This window comes from Scyliorhinus canicula, chromosome 18 (genome assembly GCF_902713615.1).
Source record: "Scyliorhinus canicula chromosome 18, sScyCan1.1, whole genome shotgun sequence".
NCBI lineage: Eukaryota > Metazoa > Chordata > Chondrichthyes > Carcharhiniformes > Scyliorhinidae > Scyliorhinus > Scyliorhinus canicula.
In genome coordinates this window covers 72,023,963-72,049,140 of record NC_052163.1, presented here as the reverse complement: position 1 = coordinate 72,049,140, position 25,178 = coordinate 72,023,963, and the positions used below count along the sequence as shown (strand labels likewise).

Sequence of the window (25,178 nt, the reverse complement as noted above, 5' to 3'; positions counted from 1 at the left end):
AGGATTTCTCTGGCCTGGTTCCCATGACATTGAAATTTAACTAATTCACAGTAAAAATGAACTTAAAACACTAACCCATTTCTTTTTCAAATTAATTTCTAACTATTTTAAATTTCTAACATCTGATCTCGTTAACTGGCAGGGGTTAATGAACCTGCACAGATCCTGGTGGGAGATTAGTGTAACTAGGAGCACAATCTGAATTGGTTAATGTGGGAAGAATTCAACCTGCCAGATTTCAGCATCACAAACTCCTGAGGCTGGGTGGTAAATTCCAGACAGATCCTTCAAGACAAGTTCAGGATCTCTAGTTATGTGTTTGTTCTGTCAACTTGAAAGTCACATACCAAAAACTGCAGACACATCTGCTTTTTAAAGACTCACATTTTAATCTCATTAAAACGCCACTTGTATCTACAAGTTCAGTAACTTCAGGAAGTACAGAAGAACTAGAAAGTGGCTAATCCTTTTTTTTTTTAAAGTAAAGCTATTTACATGGTCACCTGAAACAAGGCAGCCTCCCATCCTTTCAAACCAAATGAATCCTGGAGACTATTGTAACACAAGGAATGTTTGAAGAATGTACAGGGACAATGATTCTGAAACAGATGGTAATATTTTCCACCCAAACCTCCTAAATACTGTTTAAATTGTGATGGTTCAAAGGGGGGGGGGGGGACACAGAGAGAGAAAGAGAGAGAGAGAGAGACGGGATGTTAAAAACTGCAGGCCACAGACTGTTTCTAACTCACTCTACATTCCACAGCTGGGGACATGAGGTGTAAAATGCAGTGGATCACCAGCAACATGCCAGAATGCATATCAGTATTTCCGTAATGTGAATGCAGAAGCCAGAATAGGATGCAGAATATTGGATTGAGATCCCCACATCTGTCATCAGTGAGGCTGCAGTTCAAGTGGCCACACAGCCGCTGTTAAACAGGACTACACTTTCAGATATTCCCAGTTAGAACCACAAGCTGCCATCTCCCTGGGGGTGGAGGTCCCCTCTTGTAATTTAACTGTACAGAAACACTGGCATTAACCATAGCATCTGGCATTGGCTATTCCATGGAGGAAAGAAAATGAATAAGTCCGACTCCACTCCCTTCCATCCCGTCCCTCTAGAATATCCATTTAAAACTGGTTCTAAAATGAATCTTGCTTTCAGTGTGGATAGAATAGAACTAGCAGATTCATTTTAATCTGTACATCACAAAGAGCACTTTAGTTCAAAGAGGAAAGCAAAGTAATTGCTGAAATTCCTGCCAAAATGTGGTCCCATCCTCACCACTGGACCAGAATGCCAGCCAATGCCACCTAAATTCAGTAACTGCCAACAACATATTCCTGCTCGCTGTCTAGTGGTCAGGGCCTGACATCACTGCTGAAAATCATTTAGTCTTCAGGCATTCCCCGTTTAGGTGGAGGATCACCCCTGCAATATCTTCCCCAGTACCACCCAGTGCTTGTGAAATATTATATAGTGTGCTATTAGTTTTATATGAAGCTAGGCAGTGTTAGAACCTTTGCTGGTGCAGGTTAAGCATTGCAGAACTTATGGGTCAGGACCGTCAGTTGCATAAACTCCAAACTGCTGTCCGTAAAAGGAGCTCTGCTTCTCAACAGCTTTTCATCGTTTAACCCCAGACTGAGACAGACTGGCCTGGATAGTGCATGGCATTCTAGGCCTTGTTGATGGGGACACCCTGGCAATATAGCCGAGTTGCTGGGCTTGGGGAGTGGTTAACTAATTGTTTCAACACCACAATCATCCTGGACAATCAAAGCAAGAAACGCTGTAACTTGAAAGTTAGCACAAAACTAAACATTTTCTTAATTTATAACAAAGCAAAATAAAAATCTTCACTTTGAGAATTGAAGGACAGTAGCGAATGATGAGATGGAGGCTGCTTTCATCGCGAGGCAGTATGGCATTGTGTGTTGTGGAACACGGGATCATTTTCCAAAGTCAGTACCAGTGCGTTTTTGAAGACTGTGATCACAATCAACTTGAGAATAAATCTTCACATCTGTGAAGTATAAGTAATCTTTTTTATCCAACTGACACCCAACACCCATGAATCGCCTGCCATCACAGTCAGGAAGCTGTTAAAGCTATCTCCAAAAAAAAAACCCAGTGGAAATAGGGTCATCGCAAATTGTTGGACAACAGCTCGCAGCTTCAGCGAGGGATTCCTCACTCTCTTCCCCCACCCCCTAATGGTATAGGCCTCACTGTGCTACTGAGCCAGTCAGATCAGAAGGATCATGGGCATGGGCCAGTTACACAGACAGCATAGTGGCAGTGCCATTACATTTGACTGCAGTATTCTAGGTTAAGGAAAAAGAAAAGCAGAAAGTGCATCTGTTAATGTCAGTGCTCAAAGGGTTGGCTTAGACGGGGGAGGGGGGCAGATCGTCAAAAAACACTCGGTGGGAAGAACTGGCTGTATATATACATTATATTGTCCAGCAGGAGATTCTGGTGCAGTAATCAGATTGGGTATTTAAACATGATTTGCACATTGGTTGACATATTTCAATATTGGTTTCATTTCTCGGTTAGAATTAAAGGGGTGTATTCCCACTCCTTCATCTATTGAGCTACACAAAGTGCTTACTAAAAATTCACAAGGAACAACATTCAGGTCTGTCTGAGCTCAGCAACTATTGAACTAGCCTGCTATGGATACTGATAAAGTGCAGTTAACACACAGGCATTTATACACAGCAATGTCAATGGCTGGCTATGTTTGTCCCATCCTCCTTCACTGTTGTCTGTGCACCACCCACACAAAAACATCTTCCAAAGTAACGATGATATTGGATTTTAACCTCTAGGATTAGAGAAGTCCAAGTACTTTGTTCAAAAGGCTCTGAAAATCCATCTATTCCCTGCTTTCCTGGTTTTACCTTCTGACTTGGAAGCAGCAAATTGACACATACGTCCTAGATCTGTATTGGGACAGGGGAGAATGGGGAGAGGAGGGGAGATCGGAAGAGAATCGGTTTCCTTCCATTGCTTTAAAAAAAATACAATACTCTCGGAATTAAAGATGAAGTCAAAACCTCGCTCCTTTTGTCCGTCATCAGCATCACAGCTTCACTCTGGTCTTAAGGGAACTTCAAAATGAATCAATCCACCTTTCAGAGCTAATAATAATGGTTTTATCATCAAAACTCAATTTACTGCCCAGTACTTAAGTTTATACAGTGATAGTCACAATAGGGACTGTCTCAGGAATTGATGGTGCAAGAGGCAAACCTGGTGCACAGCAGTCCACAAATCATTTATTTGACTGTTTCACAATCAAACATGAAGGAGATGACAGCTGTCAATCTTTACCCATTAACTAAAAGTGCATTCCACCTCCCCAAGGAGATTTTACTATTTCAGTACTCAAGTTTGAAAATTGTGCATAAGCTGAACTAATAGGACCTGCTGATTGTGCTTTGAGCCTCCAATCCACTAAACTGCCAACTCTTGGAGCCAGCAATTTAAAGATTACCCTGCTTGACGAACAGCACATGCTCTCACCAGTTTAAGCATCAACATTCAAAATACTATTCACAATATTGTTCAGTGGGTCCCCCATTGTTTAAGTGTTAAGAGAAAACAATGGTGATGAATAAGGCTACTTCAATAAATTCAGACACATCGGCAAGTGAATAGCTTTCAATCAGGAGGGTCTCACCGCATCCTGCCTGATCCCTCTGCATTTCCAGACCCCATATGACCTCCAGTTAGCGGTAAAATCCTCTCATAGACAACATCAGTGAACCAAGTAGGTACCATCAGTAATTATTTGGAGTCCTCAGCTTTGTATTCTGATTTCTGGCAGTTTCTATCCAATCTCGTAAAAAATAATGAAAGCTGACTTGGACTAGTATAATTACCACAGGGACTATCACAACAAAGCGATAAGCTGGCATCCACCCAGATCAATTGACAAAGTCTAGTTGCTGCTCATAGTGATGTAGAGGAAATGCCACCAGCAATGCTCTCTTAAACCTGACTGAGGTGCTAGGACCATACTTTATATCTGCTTTTAACAGTTTTTCTGGATTGTATACACGTTGTACTAAATTTCAGAAAAGCAACAGTACCCCGGATGGAAAGGGGAAGTGAGCCGCAGTCTTCAACAAATAACACATCACCACTAGAGAGGGAAGAGAGGAACTGCACAAACACACTTGCCTCTAGGTTTGAGAACTGACATTTGGGCTGCTCACAACCATCACGATCCACGCATGATAAACAGGTTCAACCACAGGCAGAACAAAGATCGAATCAGTGGGATTATGCCCTTCTAGAACAGGGAATGTACACAGAGTCGCATGTGAAGCCATGACAGAAGGAACTGCAGCACATTGCACAGCGAGATCAAAGGGTGAAAAAAACGGGGGGGGGGGGGGGGGGGGGGGAGGACTCCAATGCCAGGAGCATCACCAAAACAGAAGATCTTTCCGGAAAGACGAAAAAAAGGGAAACCAGAGGGGAACACAGGAAATGGGAACACTAGGATTTCAAACAATTACACCCAAAACAGGTTGGAAATTACTAAAATGGAGGGATTCCAATCAGAAGATTCTGACTTGCACATTTCCACTCCTGAGGTAATCATCATCAGACAGGTCCTAAAAGCTAAAAACCTCAGCTGCTTGATCTCTCTAGGCCATCGGCAGCACGACAGGGCTTGTTCAGAGCAAGTGTCCATCTGTACAGGAAAAGCTCAGGGCGTGCACACTCCACTTCAAGTCACTGAGAGCTCAGGTTTTTTTTTTTAATAAGGCAACGTTCATCACAGGAGATGACAACGAAAGAAGTTGCTCTTTTTCTGTTGTTCTGAGGTGATCCGCACGCCTTGGCTGCTGCCTTGTGGACTGTTGCCTTCCTGCACACAGTAAAAGGAGAGGTTAGCAAATCGTAGTTACACTGCATGCCATCAAGCCTCCGCCCAATAAATTCACACTGTTACAACAATCATTTTAACAACTTTAGTTTCTGTGTGGATCACAACTTGTACCCAGTCCTGTTCTCCTATTCCGCCTGTTCTCACTGATCATCAGATAGTCCACCAATTCCTTGATTTAAAAATTCTCACCCGTGGGTGAGAATTAAGGGCAGCACGTTAGCACAGTGGTTAGCACAATTGCTTCACAGTTCCAGGGTCCCAGGTTCGATTCCTGGCTTGGGTCGCTGTCTGTGTGGAGTCGGCACGTCTCCCCGTGTCTATGTGGGTTTCCGCCGGGTGCTCTGGTTTCCTCCCACAGTCCAAACATGTGCAGGTTAGGTGGATTGGCCCTTTGTGTCCTAAAAGGTTAAGGGGCGTTGCTGGGTTACGGGGATAGGGTAGATACGTGGGCTTGAGTAGGGTGATCTTTGTAAGGGCCGGTGCAGACTCGATGGGCCGAATGGGCTCCTTCTGCACTGTAAATTCTATGTTCAAATCAGTCCTTGGCTTCTCCCCTTGCCATCTCCAATTCTTCCAGCCCTACAATCCTCAGATCTCTGCACTCTACAATTCTGCTCTCTGGTCCATCCCCCACATCCTTTGTCCCACCATTGGTGTCCAGAACAGAGAAGATCAAGGGGAGATTTAATATTGACTAGGAAAATTCGCACACCAGCAGTTGAGAGAGCACACCCTGAGTGAGACAGTCAGAGTGAGGACATTTGGGAATTTGGAAAAAACTGGGACTATTTCCTCTTCAGAAAGTGGTCTGGCCCTGCTCGACTTGAGGCTACAAGAGAGAGCTGATTGGTAAGTAGTGGGTATGTTGTTTTGTCCACTTTAAAGCTACACTAAGGAAAGATAAGCATTCAAGGTTACTAGAGAGAAAATTGCTGAGGCCTCGACAGAAATCTTTGGATCCTCACTGTCTTCAGGTGATGTCCCGGAGGACGGGAGAATAGCCAATGCTGTTCCTTTGTTTAAGAAGGGTAGCAAGGATAATCCAAGGAACTACAGGCCAGTGAGCCTTGCGTCAGTGGTAGGGAAATTACTGGAGAGAATTCTTCGAGACAGGATCTACTCCCATTTGGAAGCAAATGGACGTATTAGTGAGAGGCAGCATGGTTTTGTGAAGGGGAGGTCGTGTCTCACTAAGTTGATAGAGTTTTTCGAAGAGATCACAAAGATGATTGGTGCAGGTAGGGCAGTGGATGTTGTCTATATGGACTTCAGTAAGGCCTTTGACAAGGTCCCTCATGGCAGACTGGTACAAAAGGTGAAGTCACACGGGATCAGGGGTGAGCTGGCAAGATGAATACAGAACTGGATAGGTCATAGAAGGCAGAGAGTAGCAATGGAAGGGTGCTTTTCTGATTGGAGGGCTGTGACTAGTGGTGTTCAGCGGGGATCAGTGCAGGGACCGTTGCTGTTCGTAGTATATATATATATTTGGAGACTTGGGTGGAGAGAGGTCCTGTTGTGTGCTGTACTGTTCTATGGCAGATGGCATTTAATCCGGACAAATGTGAGGTAATGCATTTTGGAAGGTCTAATGCAGGTAGAGAATATACAGTGAATGGTAGAACCCTCAAGAGTATTGACAGTCAGAGATCTAGGTGTACAGGTCCACAGGTAACTGAAAGGGGCTACACAGGTGGAGAAGATAGACAAGGAGGCATACCGCAGGAGGGAGGAGGAGGGGGGGTGGTTTGTTGGGTTACGGGTATAGGGTGGGTTTGAGTAGGGTGATCATGGCTCGGCACAACATCGAGGGCCGAAGGGCCTGTTCTGTGCTGTACTGTTCTATGTTCTATGTAGGAGCGGTTGAATAAACTCAGTCTGTTCTCACTGGAATGACGGAGGTTGAGGGGTGACAGAGATCTACAAAATTATGAGGGGCGACAGAGATATACAAAATTATGAGGGGCACAGACAGAGTGGATAGTCAGAGGCTTCTTCCCAGGGTAGAGTGGTCAATTACTAGGGGGCATAGGTTTAAGGTGAGAGGGGCAAGGTATAGAGGAGATGTACGAGGCAAGTTTTTTTTTAAACACAGGGTGCCTGGAACTCTCTGCCGGAGGAGGTGGTGGAAGCAGGGACAATAGTGACATTTAAGGGGCATCTTGACAAATATATGAATAGGATGGGAATAGAGGGTTACGGACCCAGGAAGTGTAGAAGATTTTAGTTTAGATGGGCAGCATGGTTGTCACAGGCTTAGTGGGCCGAAGGGCCTGTTCCTGTGCTGTACTTTTCTTTGTTCTTTAAAAATATATCTTTCTTCGCATCTAAAAGTATGACTGGGTAGCTCAGTCTTGTGTTTTGCAAGATCTGCACCATGTGGGAATTTTTTGACATTCTGAGAAGTCTGGATGACCACATTTGTAGGAAGTATCACTGGTTTGACCAGCTTGACCTCCATGTTTTGGAGGTCAAATGTCAGTGGGAGGCAGGGTGGTGCATCCGCTAGGCTGATAGATTTGAGGACAGTGTGATTTTGGAAGGTGGGTGCAGGACAGGTGGTCCGGGAAGCCCAGAGAGTCTCTCATCTCAAGAACTGTTTTTTGTGCTAGAAAACAATGAGAGTGACGGTTCCTCTGGGGAGTGCAGCCAGAGCAAAGTTCACAGTGATGTGGGTGGCTCAATTACACAAGGGTAAGAAGTAAGAGTAGAAGAGCAACAATGGTAGGTCACTCAATAGCGAGTGGTGCAGACAGACATTTCTACGGCCACAGAAGTGACTCCAGAACGGTGCTGGGGTGGGGAGGTTTAAACTAATTTGGCAGAGTGAGGGTACAGTGCCCGGCCAAAGAGACATAGAACAAGTCAGTCTGGAAGGCAGAGCGTAGGCATGTTAAGGCACAAGATAACACTGCATGGCTGGATGGCATTTATATTTGTGCAAGGAGTCTTGCGGTTAAGGCCAATGAACTTAGGGCGTTGATTAACATATGGGAGCATGATATTATTGCTATCACAGAGACATGGTTGAGGGAGTGGCAGTTCAATATTCCAGAGTATAGAATCTTCAGGTGAGACTGGGTGGGGGTTGTGTGTGTAAAGGAGGAAGTGGTGTTGCAATATTAATCAAGAATCAATTACCGCAGTGAGGAGGGATGATATGTTAGCAGGTTCCTCACCTGAGACCCTGTGAGTGAAACTTAAACAAAAAAGGGTCCAATCACGTTGCTGTAAGTATACTATAGGCCCCCAGTCGATGAGAGATAGAAGAGCAGATATGTAGGCAAATCTCAGACAAGTGTAAAAACAATAGAGTAATAACATTGGGGAATTTCAACTTCCCCAATATTAATTGGGATAGTTTAGAGTGTGAAAGGCTTAGAGGGGATGGAATTCTCAAAGTGCACCTAGGAGAGTTTTATGAGCCAATACGTAGAAAGCCCGACAAGTTAGGGGGTGGGTACTGGACCTAATTTTAGGAAATAGACCCGGGTGGATGGTAGAGGTGTTTGCGGGGGAGCATTTCAGTGATAATGGCCATAACTCAGTAAGATTTAAGATAGTTATAAAAGGACAAAGATAAACTAGAAATAAAGGTTCTGAATTGGGGGAAGACCAATTTTAATAGGATAAGACAGACCTGGACATGGGGGACTGGGAGCAACTACTTGTAGGAACATCCATATCAGAGCAGTGGGAGTCATTCAAGAAGGAAATTGAGAGAGAGTAAAGAGCCAACATGCTCCAATGAAGGTAAAGGGCACGATCAACAAGTCCAGAAAACCCTGGATGTCAAGGCATATACAGGATTGGATAAGGAAAAATGGGAGGCGTGTAGCAGATACAGTGGAGGCCCTAGAGTACAGAAAGTGCAGGGGAATTCCTAAAGAATAAATTAGGAGAGCAAAGAGGAGAGTTGAAAAAACACTGGTGGATAAAATAAAGTAAAACCCCAAGGTGTTTTAAAAAACTATATTGGACTTCTGGTGGAGGCCAAGGAGTGAGATGTCGCGTATTTGGTAGCTCCCGCTCGTGTCGGATCTTTTGGATTTTTTCTCCTGAATTTTTTAAAATTTAATTGGAAACTGATGGGTGAAGAGTGAGACAGTGGAGAAATCCCCCTCCAGTACATGGAGGTGTAGACCTGAAGTGGTTGTATAAGAAGAAATAGTCGAGCAGAGAAAGCGAATGCAGAACCTGCAGCATGGGAAAGAGAGAGAGAGAGAGAGAGAGAGAGAGAGAGAGAGGAGGACAATAGGAGTTGGATGTCCTGCGCCATTGGTGGGGTACCAGGCTAGCTGGGCGGGCTAGCTCAGGGAAAGGCAGTGGTGGACGAGCAGGTGATAAGTTCGTTATGGGATTGGGGTGCTGCTAATATGGGGGGGGGGGGGGGGGGGGGGGGGGGGGAGAGCTGCTCTGCTGACAGGGGAGGTTAACTTGTTGGTAGACAAATGGGAGGTCGAGGACGGTGGATGCCCGAGGGCGGACTTACGGGGGTTGGACTCTAAGACTAAGTGGGGGGGTGGATCCTGATCAGCAAACGGGTGGCATTTGAGACAGGAAAATAGTTGTGGATGCAGAAGGTAGATACATCATGGTGAGCAGGAAGCTGGAGGGGATGCCGGTGGTGCTTGTGAATATATACACACCAAACTGGGACGATGTGGAATTTATGAGACGAGTGTTAGGGAAGATCCCGGACCCGGTCGAGGTCAAGGACAGGGAGGGTGCCAGCCGTGGTGAAGGAACTAAAGAGGTTAATGGAGCAGATTGGGGGAGGTTAGACCCATGGAGGTTCGGACGGCCTAGAGTGAAGGAGTTTTCTTTTTTCTCCCGTATGCACAAAGCACACTCCTGGATCGGATTTTTTTTATTTTGAGCAGGGCTTTACTGGCGGGAGTGGCTGATACCGAGTATTTGGTGAGTGATGTGTCGGACCATGCTCCACATTGGGTGGATTTACAGGTGAGCAAGGAGGGGGTTCAGCGCCCACAATGGAGCTTGGACGTGGGACTGTTATCAGATGAGGGGGTGTGTGGGCGGGTGAGGGAATCCATCCAGAACTATCTGGAAATAAATGACACAGGGGAAGTCTCGGCAGCCACAGTTTGGGAAGCTCTAAAGGCAGTGCTTAGGAGCGGCAGAAGCTACAGATGGCATTTGGTCTGTTATCTACAGGGAAGGCAGTGAAGCAATTGAAGGCGAAGGGGGCGATGCACGAGTATGGAAAAGTAGTGGTAGTGGTGGTTGCGGTGGGCTTCCGCTATCTAGGAATCTAGGTGGCATGAGAATGGGAGACATTACATAAGCTAAATCTGACCCGGCTAGTAGAGCAAATGAAGGAGGACTTTAGAAGGTGGGACACGCTACAATTTAAGGTAGTTCACCGGACACACATGACGGTGGCCCGGATGAGCAAGTTTTTTTTGGAGTAGAGGACAGGTGTGCGAGGTGGCTAGCAAAATCATGTCCATATGTTTTGGGCATGCCCGAAGCTTAGGGGATTCTGGCAGGGTTTTGCAGATGTCACGTCCACGGTACTAAAAACATGGGTGGTGCAGAGTCCGGAGGTGGCGATTTTTGGAGTGTCGGAAGATCCAGGAGTCCAGGGAGTGAAAGAGGCTGACATTTTGGCCTTTGCCTCCCGGTTAGCCAGGAGACGGATATTGCTAGCGTGGAGGAACTCGAAGCCCCCGAAATCGGAGACCTGGGGTAGCGACATGGCTAGGTTTCTCAGTCTCGAGAAAATCAAGTTCGCCCTAAGCGGGTCAACGCTAGGGTTCTTCCGGAGGTGCAGCGGTTTGTCGATTTCTTCGGAGAAAATTAACTGTAAGCAGAGGCAAAAAATTTAAGGTGGGGGGGGGGGGGGGAGAAGAGAAAGAGAACTGGTTGTTTAGGGTGGGAGGGACTTGTTAGGGATGGAAATTATTTATGGAATATGTTTATATTTGGATTTGCATTGTTTACTGTTGTTACTGTTATTATTATAAAATTACAAATACCTTAATGAAATGATTTTTCAAAAAAAAACTATACTAAGGGCAGGAAGGTAACCAGGGCCCATTATAGTCCAAAGTAGTGTGTGGAGCCGAAAGACAGGTAAAGTATTAAATTAGTATTTTGCACGTGTTCACTATGGAGCAGGACAAAATAGCTATAGAAAGCAGGGCTGGTGATTGTGATATAATTGAACAGATTAGCATTGAGAAGGAGGTGGTTTTAGGAGGCTTAAAAGTGGATAACCCTCCCCAAGCCCAGATGAGATGCATCTGCAGCAGCTGTAGCAGACAAGGCAGAGGTTCTGATGCTGATTTTCAAATCCTCTCTGGTCACAGGAGAGGTGTCAGAGGACAGTAGCATAGCCAATGTGGTACTATTATTCAAGAAGGGAGGAAGGGATAAACCAGGTAATTACAGACCAGTGAGTCTAACATCAGTGGTGGGGAAATTATTGAAAAATATTGAGGGGCAGAATTAATCTCTATTTGGAGGGGGGGGCGGGGCAGGGATTAAACAAGGATAGTCAGCATGGCTTTGTCAAAGGGAGATCATGTATTACAGAATCACTACAATGCAAAAGGAGGCCATCAGCACATCGAGTCTGCACCGACCCTTTGAAAAAGCACCTCACCAAAGGTCAGGCCCCCATCCTATTCCCGTAACCCAGCCCAACCTTTTTGGACACTAAGGAGCAATTTGGCGTGGCCAATCCACCTAACCTGCACATCTTTAGACAGTGGGAGAAAACATGAGCACACAGAGGAAACCCACGCAGACACGGGGAGAAAGTGCAGACTCCACACAGATGGTCACCCAAGGCTGGAATTGAACCAGGGTCCTTGGCACTGTGAGGCAGCAGTGCTAACCACTGTGCCATTTTTTTGAGGAGGTAAGTGTGTAGATGAGAGTAGTACAGTTGATGTAGTCTACATTGAATTCAGTAAGGCTTTTGACAAGGTCTCACATGGGAGATTATTCAAGAAATTAAGTGCCCATGGGATCCAGGGCAATTTGGCAAATTGGATCCAAAATTGGCTTGGTGGCAGGGGGTGATGGTCGAAGATTGTTTTTGTGATTGGAAGCCGGTGCCTGGTGGTGTCTAGCTATTCTAATTCCATTTTACAGCACTTGGTCTTGTATGCTATGGTGTTTGAAGTGCTCATCTAAATACGTAAATATTGAGGGTTCTCACCTCCACCACCCTTTCAGTCAGTGAGCTCCAAATTCACACTACCCTCTGGGAGAAAAGGTTTTTCCTCAAATCCCCATAACTCTCCTGCCCCCGACCTTAAATCTATGACCCCTGCTTATTGTATAGAATAGCTAGACATGCAGGGATCAGTGCTGGGTCCCTTGCTGTTGCCGTGTACATTAATGATCTAGATGTGAATGTGAGGGTTATGATTAGTAAGTTTGCAGATGACACAAAAATGGGATGGTAAATCGTGAGGAGGAAAGCCTTAGTTTATAGGACGATATAGGTGGGCTGGTCAGAACGCAAATGCAATTTAACCCTGAAAAGTGTGAGGCAATGCATTTTGGGATGGCTAACAAGGCAAAGGAATATACAATGAATGGTAGGATGCTAGGAAGAGGACCAGAGTGCCTTGGTGTGCATGTCCAAAGATTGCTGAAGGCAGCAGGATGGGTAGATAAGATGGTTAAGAAGGAATGTGAGATACTTGCCTTTATTAGTCGAGGCATTGAATTAAAGAGCAGGGAGGATATGATGCAGCTGTTTAAAATGTTTGTTTGGCCACAGCTGGAGTCCTGTGTGAGTTCTGGTCGCCACATTAAGGGAAGGATTTGATTGCACGAGAAAGGGTGCTGATGAGATTAACCAGGATGTTGACAGGGCTGGAACATTTCAGACATGAAGAGAAGCTGGTTAGGCTGGGGTTGTTTTCCTTAGAGCTGAGAAGACGAGGGGGGATCTGATTGAGGTGTACAAAATTATGAGAGACAAAGATAGGGTTGTAGACCTAGACTTAAGATCAGAGACAGGAGATTTAATGGGGATTGGAGAAAAAAACCTTTTCACTCAGAGGGTGGTGGGAATATGGACCTCACTGTCTAAAAAGGGTGGTAGAGGCAGGAACCCTCACAACATTTAAATACGATGTGGAGATGCTGGCGTTGGACTGCAGTGAGCACAGTATGAAGTCTTACAACAACAGGTTAAAGTCCCAATAGGTTTGTTTCAAATCACTAGCTTTCGGAGCACTGCTCCTTCCTCAGGTGAATGAAGAGGTAGGTTCCAAAAACATATATAGAGACAAAGGTCAAAGATGCAAGACAATGCTTTAAATGCGAGCATTAGCAGGTGATTAAGTCTTTACAGATCCAGAGAGAGGGGTAATCCCAGGTTAAAGAGGTGTGAATTGTTCAAAACCATCAACAACATTTAAGTAGTATTTAGATGAGCATTTGAAACACCATAGCATACAAGACCAATTAGTATAGCTGGTGCTTGATGGCTGGTGCAGGCACAATGGTCTGCAGGGCCTCTTTCTGTGCTGTAAAGCTCTGACTCGGAGTGCCTTTCATGTCTGCCCCCCTGTCTGCAGCTGCCTAGTTTTGATTACATACTGCACTGACAGTTCTGGGTTGCTTTCTAAGAAATTAAACACATCAACAGACACGCAATGTACGACATACTCACCAGTTTCTTGTCCATTTTTGTTTTAATATCTCTGGCAAGTGTGAAAAACGCCTGAAATAGTAAACATTGGAATTATCAAGTCTCCACCCAGAAAAAAAAGTAAAGAGACCATAATATGACGGTTATTACCCCTCTGGTAGACAAATCCTTCCCACTTGTACTGGATGTTCCTACATAATGAAATGAAATGAAAAGAAAATCGCTTATTGTCACGAGTAGGCTTCAATGAAGTTACCGTGAAAAGCCCCTAGTCGCCACATTCCGGCGCCTGTCCGGGGAGGCTGGTACGGGAATATTACCCCTCCATGGTTATCTGGGCCTCTCCCCATCCGCTCCATATGTATAACTTCACTGCCATGCCTCTCCCTACAGTCTGACCATCTCACGTCTCTTCTGCTACCCCCGTCTTTCTTTAATGCCATCATTCATGATCTCCTTCTCTCAGGCCACACTGGTTCAGTGTCTCTCAATCTCTCTCCTATGGTCTTTTTTCCCAAAGTCCTTTGGGGCTAACACCTCTCTCTCTCTCCCCTCTTCCTCTTCCCCCCCCCCCCCCCCCCCCCCCACCCGACCAGACACGTCCATCCAAATCCTGACACACATACATGACCCTACTACCCCCTCCCGTGCACACACAAGCACACGTACCCTCCTGCCCGCCCACGGGCGTGACCCTCCCCCCCGCCTACATGCGTGCACGAGATTACCCCAGCCCACGCACACACAAGCACAGGCACCCATCCTCCCCACACATTCACGCACGCACCCACCCTCCCCGATACTCATGCATCTCCTCCATTCCGCCACACATAAAATATACCAGTCACTTCTGTGATGCGAGATCGAAGGACTGGGGGTAAGACCTCGGCCAAAGACCAAACCACTGGAGAACCTCAAATCACCAGCTCCACCACAATAAGCGCCTTTGTGTTTTCTCCCTCGGCCTTTTGATTGCCACCTCTAATCCCAGGGTGAAAGCTAATTTCTTCACCATTCTACTACATCTGGCAGCTCCTTCCCCAGTCCTTTTCAGTCATTTGTCTGGAAATTTCTTTACCCTCTCCGACCTTTTGCTGAGTAAATGGCTCCAATGGGAACACTGGCAACAGCACAGGTACAATAAGCTAAATGGGCTCTTGTAATGTTTCACCAGAGGGAGCAAAGTACAATCACTAGTCATTCTAACAGAGCACTCTGTCACAGCCAAACCAGAAACTCTTCATTCAAATCAAAATTGCAAATTAATTATTCAAAGTCAGCTCTCGGGATCAACAGAACATCCTTTGTCTGATATACTACAAATCTCTCTTTGGTGGGGGGGATGGGGAGGCAGGAAGAGAAGAGGTCTCAGCAAATCTATTCAGTCACAAAATCATACAAAGAGTACAGGAGGTGGCCTTTGGCCGATAATGCCTTCAGCAAATCCATGCTGGCTCTTCCTGCTTAACCCCCCACTTCCCAAACCAAAGTTTAGTTTGTCTCTGGTAACAGTTTCCAAGAACCTCACCACCACTGATGTTAGTCTAACTGCTCTGTAGTTTCCTGGTTTATCCTGCTCCCTTTCTTGAACAATAGTGCAACATTAGCAACCCTCCAGCCACTCCACCGTGTCCAAAGAGGATCAAAGGATTGTGACCAATACCGCCACTATTCCTACCGTTGCTTCGTGCAACAACCTATCCCATCTGGACCAAGTTACATACCAACTTTCTTGATCTATATGTATCCAGTCCAGGAGGAAGGATCTGGCTCTGATAAAAAGAGTTATTGCCCAGTTTTCTCTCTTACTATCCTGTTTACAACTCCTCTCGTCTCTTAGGGACATCATCCGCTTGCTTTTGTTTGGGTGATCCACTTGCTTTTTGAAGACAAATGCTCAAGTACTTGATTAAAACTTTAGCCATATTCTGCCTAAACATGGAAGATTTCCCTTAAAGTCCATAAGACCATAAGACATAAGAGCAGAATTAGGCATCTCAGCCCATCGAGTCTGCTCCGCCATTCAATCATGGCTGATATTTTCTGCCTTCTCCCCATAACCCCTGATCCCTTTATTAATCAAGAACCTATCTATCTCTGTCTTAAAGGCACTCAGTGATTTGGCCTCCACAGCCTTCTGCGGCAAAGAGTTCCACAGATTCACCACCCTCTGGCTGAAGAAATTAGTCATCTCTGTTTTAAAGGATCGTCCCTTTAGTTGGAGATGGTGTCCTCTGGTTCTAGTTTTTCCTACAAGTGGAAACATCCACTCCACGTCCACTCTATCCAGGCCTTGCAGTATCCTGTAAGTTTCAATAAGATCCCCCTTCATCCTTCTAAACTCCAACGAGTACAGAGCCAGAGTCCTCAACCGTCCCTCATACGACAAGCTCTTCATTCCAGGGATCATTCTTGTGAACCTCCTCTGGACCCTTTCCAAGGCCAGCACGTCCTTCCTTCGACATGGGGCCCAAAACTGCTCACAATACTCCAAATGGGGTCTGACCAGAGCCTTATACAACCTCAGAAGTACATCCCTGGTCTTGAATTCTAGCCCACTTGACATGAATGCTAACATTGCATTTGCCTTCTTAACTGCCAACTGAACCTGCACATTAACCTTAAGAGAATTGTGAACAAAGACACCCAAGTCCCTTTGTGCTTCTGATTTCCTAAGCATTTCTCCATTTAGAAATAGTCTATGCCTAAATTCCTCGTTCCAAAGTGGAAACCTCACTTTTCCAGATTGTATTTCATTTGCCACTTCATTTCCCACTCTCCTAGCTTGTCCAAATCCTTCTGCAGCCCCCCTGCTTCCTCAATACTACCTGTCCCTCTACAGATCTTTGTATCATCTGCAAACTTAGCAACAGTGCCTTCAGTACCTTCTTCCAGATCAGTAATGTATATTGTATAATGTATATTAATAGATCGCAGGTCTTCCTTAACTAACCAGCGATATGTGTTTATGTTTTTTGGGTTCAGCACTGCTCAGCTTTTCTTGCAATGTTTTTCAATTCCGTCCTGTACTTCCCATAATCTCAGTTTATTATAAAGAAACATACATAGAAAGCAAAAGCAGGAGGCTATTTGGCCCTTTGAGCTTGCTCCGCCATGCATTATGATCATGGTTGATCATCAAGTTCAATAACGTGAATCCGCCTCCCCCCTTTAGGCAGTGATAAGTAATCACTGTTTTTGTCAGTAGCAAACACTGTGCATATCCTTGATACTTACATTCTCCACATTTATATTTGCTTTTGCGCTGGTCTCCATGAATTTGATTCCATAGTCACTGGCTAACTAAAAGAGAAAAAAAATCCAACAGAATGGGACAATAAAGCAGGGAAGAGAATGAGAGGATAGACGAGGGACTGATTTTTATGTCGTCTCAGCAAATCTTAAAACTCTTGGCACCCATCCTTTTTGACAATGATCATTGTTGTCATGGTAATTACTGATGACCCAGTAATTTGGTTTACCTTGTACTCCAAAGCTTGTTCAGAAGCTGCCCCAAGATTTTTCCCTCCACTACTCCATTCAGGGTCACCTCAAAAGTGCTGTGTGCGCGAAGAAAAACTTCCACTCCAAAATTGATCCTTTGTTAGTTTGAACCGGTTCCTTCCACATAGCACGCAAATAAGAAATTGTAGCTGTCAATTAATCGCTTCTCTCTCCGAACCCAGCCCTGTCCCATACCACTTCACTCCTTGTCCAGCCCATTATCCATCAGGACCACACCCATCCTTCCCCCACAGGGGCAGCACGGTAGCATGGTGGTTAGCATAAATGCTTCACAGCTCCAGGGTCCCAGGTTCGATTCCCGGCTGGGTCACTGTCTGTGTGGAGTCTGCACGTCCTCCCCGTGTGTGCGTGGGTTTCCTCCGGGTGCTCCGGTTTCCTCCCACTGTCCAAAGATGTGCGGGTTAGGTGGATTGGCCATGCTAAATTGCCCGTAGTGTCCTAAAAAAGTAAGGTTGGGTTACGGGTATAGGGTGGATACGTGGGTTTGAGTAGGGTGATCATTGCTCGGCACAACATCGAGGGACGAAGGGCCTGTTCTGTGCTGTACTGTTCTATGTTCTAAACCTTTACCTCCCCACCCTTGCTCTCCACCTTCTTCCAATGGTTCCGGGGTGTCATTTAGTCACAAATCTTTGAAAATTGGAAACTGCTCCCTCAATGTGTGCTTGACGGACTAAAGAGGGAAAGAGGTGGTGTAGCTGTAATGTTACCCAGCTGCTAACATTCAGTTGTTACAAGGATAGAGGGAATGTCTTCCTTTACTGATAAGAAACGCGAACAGCCCCCAGTGACAATTTGGCAAAGTGGAAGTGAAATGACCAAAGCTGGTCACATTTCTGGATAGAAAGGACTGGGGCAGGGTGGAATGTGATCATGGCCAATCCACCTAACCTGCACATCTTTGGGCTGTGGGAGGAAACTGGAGCACCCAGAGGAAACCCACACAGACATGGGGAGAACGTGCAAACTACACACAGTCACCCAAGGCTGGAATCAAACCGGAGTCCCTGGCACTGTGCCACCGTGCCATGAAGACTGAATCTGATCTGAGTGTTGCTCTAAAGTCACTTACACAGAAATGATTTATTTCTGCTTGTTTTATCTCAGTACATATTTCAAGGTCACGGAGAGGAATGTGGAGATATTATCCAAATTCATTAACATTAACATTTAATTCAGCTAACAATATTGGTCCCCTTCTGGATTACAGTGTAGTCAGATATTTATCATCATGGACACAACCTTAAACAAGACACTCAAAGCTCGCTCATGGAATGCTGAGGAGCCTACATCCGGACGAATATCTAAAGAGCTGAAGTTTCTGGCAGCCAGTCAGCCACAGTTAAGAGTTTCTGGGGCTCGTACCTTTTCTCCACGTTCTTTGCTGACTTGCCTTTTCTCATTTACATCACACTTGTTCCCAAGGATCATTTTCTCAACGTCGGCTGAGGCATGCTAAGACAGGAAAAACAACTCAAGTGAAAAGGTAACAATCGAGTATGTTGTAAATCTAGTCATCTCATACCATCAATTCCTAATTACCCCACAGAAACATAGGAAATAGGAGCAGTAGGTCATTCGGCCTTTTGATCCTGCTCCATGATTCAATATCATGGTTGCTCCTCTATTTCAATGCCATACTCCCGTGCTCTCCTCATAACTCTTGACATTTGTAGAGTCTAGAGACCATGACTCTCATCATTCCGCAAGTTGTTTCTAATTTACAGTACCCAATTTGGGTTTCTTTCCAATTAAAAGGCAATTTAGAATTTCCAATCCACCTATCCTGCACATCTTTGGGTTGTGGGGGTGATACCCACACAGACACGGGGAGAATGTGCAAACTCCACACGGACAGTGATCCAGGGCTGGGATCGAACCCAGGTCCTCGGTGCCGTGATGCAGTAGTGCTAACCACTGCGCTACCATGTTCCACAAATATACATGCTCAAATCCTTACCCACCCTGCAAGGTAACATTGGCAAACATATTGGGACCAAGTTCAATATAAATAGATGCATGATGAGACTTTCAACAGGACAAAATACTTAAATGATTTGTACTAGAGGGTCAAGATGAGTATTTTTTCCACAAAGTAACCAACCCAATTCTGAGCATGTAATACTGGGCAGAACATTGTGGAAATGGGCATGCAACACAGCCAAATTTCTCAGGTGGATCCCTCCAAGCTCCTTCCTAGGAGCACTGTTTAACAAGAATGCCTCAAAAGCCCTCTCATGCACATGTTCCCATGGTAAACTGGTGCTCAAGATCTTCAGCGAGGCCTCCACTAAGCAGAGGGCATTGCAGCAACGACATGCTTCAAAAGGATGATACGTTGTTGGGGAGGGGGGTAGTTATTACAAAATCAATCATTTGCATTAACTCTCAATAAAAATGACATCTTGTCCAAACCCCATCTAGTCTCAGATTACTGTGACAGTCCTGTAAATCACCAAAAGCCTTGTTCTCATTTCTCAAAACTCAATTTACGTGCAAAGAATAGAAAGAATATAAGATTGTACAGCATGTTTCACATTGCCAGACTGTGTGTCTCAGAGTGTGTTACAGCCAATTAAGTACATTTGAATTTCAGTCCCTGTTGTAACGTTACTAATCACGTCATCCAATTTGCATAAAATGTGTCACAAACAGCAGCAGAACAGAACCAGGTAACACTTCAAACAGTATTGGTGTTGGATCAGGACACGGAAAATGTTTCGCTCCTTCTCGATGAACACCACAAGAATTTCTATATCCATGACTGGGCAGACCCTAGTTTAAATGTCTAATCTGGGAGACGATTCCTCCAGCACTGACAGAACAGCACTGATACAGAACGCATGCTCAAAATGGGGAGTTTGTCAGAGGCAAGTGTGCAGCCACTGAGCTAAGTCTGACACTGCAGACTTGCATGCCTTCTTGGAAAACCCAATAGGTTTGTAAAACCTACCTCTTCGATATTCCGGATCCAATTCTTGATGTTATCAAAGGACTTCTCATTAGTGATATCATACACCAACATGATGCCCTGCCAAAGTAAAAGTGTTAAACTAGTCATTGAATGAAGGGCCTCAACATTTTGTTAACATCTAAAATGGCTCTTCAGCAATAGACAGTGTGTGATTGACACTTCACAACTCAAAGAGCAAAAACGTTCAGTTTCAGAAGCGTATTATTTACCGAGATCTAAAGACACAGATGATTTCTCATACTTCATCCCCTCAGGCATGAAACCCCCAGCTCAAATTACTGACTATTCAGGACAAAAACATTAAATCAGTGATGACTTTAGATTTGGAACAGTATCCCATCCTTCACTTTAACTGTACAACAGCACACAGCAGTTCTCCCATCATCCAGCCTTTCCACAATCTGTTACAGCACCTACTAATCAGAATGATTAATGTATGAAGTTGTCAGTGACACCTTACCATGGCTCCTCGATAGTATGCAGTGGTGATTGTTCGAAAGCGCTCCTGTCCAGCTGTGTCCCTAAGAGGTTTGAACAGATGTAATTACATTCTTGTGACATTAAGTTAATTTTTCCATTAACTTTTGCAACATCACATATTTCACTTTTCTTTGTCTTTTGCAAAGTAACATCTCTGATGCTCATAAAACTATTATCCTGTGAGATAATCAAGCACTTCACTGTTTAAACTGCCATATATTCCCTTTACGCCACAGTCACACAATGGGATTAGGTAGTATTAGTGTATTTGCGCTGCTCATCTGGATGCTTCCTCATCTAGTTTGTTAAAAGGGGTGTCAGAGTAATGCCAAGTACAGTTCCTACTCACTGCAACTACTTGGAATCAACAAGTGAGGTGATACTGGGTTTTGTCAAGTGCCACGAACCTAGTCAATTTAAATCTATCACCTCAGTTAGAGGTTAGTGGAATGGCCTTCACTCCATTCAACTACTGAGCGAGCCTCCCGTCATCTAAACTAGCGGACAACGTGAATGGCTTGTTTCTTTGGGGCACTAGCACATTCCTTTTAAAACCTAGCCATCACCTTGTTTTTAACGAGAAAAATTACTCTTGACCCATCAGGCTGCGCAAATTGCTGTTCCATCTCCAAGACATCATCCTTTTTGAATCCCGAAGTTGAGCTCAAGTAGATTGCAACATCCATCACAGCCGAAACCAGTCTAAGTGATAGATGGGCAATCTCCTTGCAGAACCGTGCACTGCAGGTCATTTAAGTGTATGCTAGCTCTTTGTGGAAGGGTCCTTCTTGTTTATTCCCTTATTTCCCGCTTCTTTTATTTTGCCGTTATCATTTTCATCCATCGATGATTAATGGACATGTGTCTTTAAGACAAATAGCAGCAGAGAGAATGAGAAATTCAGAAGTGAAAGTAGAGAAGACTCTGCTAATCTCTACTAGTTTGAACAAGAGTTTCAGACCTTTTGACACCAGAGAGATGGGATGGGACTCTGTTTGATTGATTGGCTGGAGGCCAATTAATTCAGCTTTGACAATGGGTCATCTGGACTCGAAACGTTAGTTCTTTTCTCTCTCTACAGATGCTGCCAGACCTGCTGAGATTTTCCAGCATTTTCTTTTTGGCCAATTAATTCACCTGCCAAGGAGCTCATTTTGACTCCTGGAAGCACAGGGATAAAGACCTACTCTTTCTCCTCAGTTTTCTCTGGAAAGGCTGTGAGTGATGTATTTCAGGAGCTCCACAGAAGCTGAATGAATGATTCTACAGGAAATCCATTACTGGCTGCAGACAAAGGATCTACTCGCTCTCTTTCCAGAAAGGCTGTGAGTGATGTGTTTCTGAAACTACAGAAACCTGAATTAATCTACAATAAAAACTTTGGACTGAAAGCAAAGTGTGAAGAGGAGCAAGGTGTTAAAAACCACCATCTGAAACAAAGTCTCTTTTTAGCCTTTCACTTATGACTTTTAAACCCCTTTCTTCCCCTCTGTTTGTCTGTATTGTGTTTGTGTAGAGGGTGGGGGCAAATTAAAGTGGGGAATTAGGAATTAGATAATAGTTAACCACTTGTATTTGCTGCACATTTCATTATAGTTCTTGTTATTAATAAAAAAGTAATTATGTTTACATTTACAAGATGTAATTATTGGGCAGCCAAGGACCAAAGACTTCGGTATTTTTCTAAGAATTATTGGCTAATTCACTTGTGTTGTGACTCCAGGTCAATGGAGCTGGAATTGACCGAGCACCAACCCAGGGTGTCGTAACATTTGAAAGAACTATCTAATGAGTCCCATTGGCTGCTTTCCTCATTACCTTGCAAGTATTTATTTTTCCGGTATATAACCACTTTCCTTTTGAAATTTCCCACTGAATTTATTTTCAACCTTTCAGAAGTGCATTTCAGTTCACAGCAATTCGGAGTAGAATTGCACGCTCGTCCCATCATAGATAAACCCATAGTTTCTCTTCCCAAGTCCAACATATCCCAAGACACATTACCTATCACCACCTCAGCCCTCCCAAACCGATACTCCCATTCTTGCCTTCAGCTTCAATTACATCAACATTCCAAAAATGGTCTCCCTTTCCCTCTCACAAACTGCAATTAGCCCAAAGGCAGCCACCATATTGTCCTGCATGGGGACCTGTTCACCGATCAGGCAGATTCGCAGTGATGTCCACTAGCTTCTGCACCCTGAAACCATTCTGTTCAAAGTTTTCATTCTTTGTCCCTCCATGGCCACATCCCACCCAATCATCCAGCCTTATAGTGCCAACACTCCCTCTGCAACTGTCTGGTCTTGGGGTTTTTGGGCAAGTAGTTCAGTCACACACTCAAACTCTCTCCTTAAACCCTGTCGCTTCAGCCATATAAAGAAAGAATTACATTTACAGCACATTATAAGGTAGTGTGCATGCGAGGGTTTTACTTTACTTCGTAAAGCTTAATGTAATTGCATAAGGCCTCAATGAGGCCTCACCTAGTCATCTGTGTACCTTTGGTTCCAAGGACGGTTAAACCTGCCTTAGAGGGAGTGCATCCAAGATTCACAAGAGTATGCCAGGGGCTGTTTAGCACAGGGCTAAATCACTGGCTTTGAAAGCAGACCAAGGCAGGCCAGCAGCACGGTTCAATTCCCGTACCAGCCTCCCCGAACAGACGCCGGAATGTGGCGACTAGGGGCTTTTCACAGTAACTTCATTTGAAGCCTACTTGTGACAAGTGATTTTCATTTCATTCAGCTCTTCCAACCTGCTCCACCATTCAATGTGGATTTTCTACTTCAACGCCATTTTCCTGCACTATTCTTGTACCTCTTGATGTTTTTAACATGTACAAACTTATCAATCTCAGTCTTGAATATACTCAATGACTTTATGAACCTCTACATCCTTCTGGGGTTGTGTGGGTGAGACCCATGAAGACACAAAGAGAAAGTGCAAACTCCGTACAGACAGTCACCCAAGGCTGGAATTGAACCCGGGTCCAGGCCAACAGGTCTGTGGTTGCTGCATTCTCTCTCCCTCTTTTCTTAAAGAGTGGGATTACATTTTCTACCTTTTCAATCTGCATGAACCATTCCAGTCTATAAAAATGTGATTTTGACAGCCACTTCTTTCAACACTGGTATGTAGATTGAAATATGTTGGGAGAATGTTTCACCTGGCTGTGAGTCTAGAACTAGGGATTGTAGTCTCAGAACGAGGGGGCCAACCATTTCGGCTGAAATTAGGAAGAATTTTCTCAAAGGCAATGTTGCTTCCAAAATGTGGAGTTGCATAGTAATTTGGAAATTCCCGTGCACAAGATATTAAAGAGTTCCTGCACTTAAATAAATTGGCTGCTGGCTACAAAAAAAGAATTGAAGGGCATTTTTCTCAAGTGATTGCGAATCTTTGGAATTGCCCATTCCAGAGAGCTGTAGGTGTCCAGTCATTGAGGATATTCAAGACAGAGAAGTCTTTTGGATTCTAAGGGAAATAAAGGGACTGGAGATAATGCAGGAAGGTCCAGCTAAGGTAGATCAGGCATGATCTAATTGAGCAAAGGCCTATACCCATTCTTATGTTCTCTGACAACCTCAGGATATTCCAAAGCAGTTAGAGTTAATGAAGTGCTTTTGAAGTGTAGAAACTCTTGGAATGAAGAAAACAAGTAAATGTTTTTTTTTTGCACCAAGTCTTTGTTGATCCCTCATTTATTGTGTCCATCCCTTATTTATTTCTTATATTTTTCCTTTTCCACATTATAAAGCACATTGGGAGATTTTTGCATTAAAGGGGTTGAGTAAATGCTTTAGAGAGCATGCAGTGGGACAATGGCTCAAGACCATCTCTTAAGCTAACACCGTAGTTCAATGTTCTACGTTGCAGTCTTCAGGGCACATCAAAAATTCGCTAAATTAATATATTCCTTGGTGACAGAGTGTCCGGACTCTGATTCATTAACTGATGGACACAGGGGCTTTTTCAAATAAGCTGTCGTCAGCAAAGTCACTGAGAGCCAGAAGTTTAAATGTCTTCATTATAAAAGACTTGGATTTCAAGGCAGATGCAGTCAGCATAATACAGGGAGCGCAGCTCCACAATCCTTACCATATTTGCAGTTTGATTTTCTTTCCATCCAATTCAATTGTTCGGATTTTAAAATCAATACCTGAAAAGGAAAGGAAACAAAATGATAGATTTATAGACATTTACAAAACAGAAGGCGGTCCTTCGGTCAACAAAGATCCGACTACATTAATTCCATTTTCCAGCGCTTGGCCCATAACCCTGGAAGTCACGGGTTTCTGACTGAACCGTCCTTTCAGACCGCGAGTTCCAAACTCTCTCCTCTCCCCCCCCCCCACTGGGTGAAAGTTTCTCAACTCCTCTCTTAGCCATCTACCTCTTAAATCTATGCCCCCTATTTATTGATCTCTTTGATAATAGAAAAAGTGCCTTCCTACCTACCCAATCTATGCCCCTCAATCCAATGAGGTCCCTTTTCAATTTTACTGTTCCAAGAAAAACAGCCCCAGCCTATCCAATCTTTCCTCATTGCTCAGACCCTCGAGCCCAGGCAGCATCCTGATAAATCTCCTGTACACACTCTCGATGCAATCACATCCTTGCTATGTGGTGACCAGAA

At 44.5% G+C, this 25,178-nt stretch overlaps 1 protein-coding gene across 1 annotated transcript; it reads right to left on the bottom strand.

Annotated features, from left to right (window-relative positions):
- Window positions 1-366: 366 nt before the first annotated feature.
- Window positions 367-24,756, bottom strand: LOC119952986 (ras-related protein Rab-8A). The gene is made up of 7 exons (XM_038776708.1): window positions 24,641-24,756; window positions 20,520-20,580; window positions 20,039-20,116; window positions 18,451-18,540; window positions 16,798-16,863; window positions 13,582-13,632; window positions 367-4,898 (listed from the first exon to the last, which is right to left on the bottom strand). The coding sequence occupies exons 1-7, from the start codon at window positions 24,739-24,741 to the stop codon at window positions 4,806-4,808; spliced, it is 540 nt and encodes a 179-aa protein (XP_038632636.1). The 5' UTR covers window positions 24,742-24,756; the 3' UTR covers window positions 367-4,805.
- Window positions 24,757-25,178: the final 422 nt, after the last annotated feature.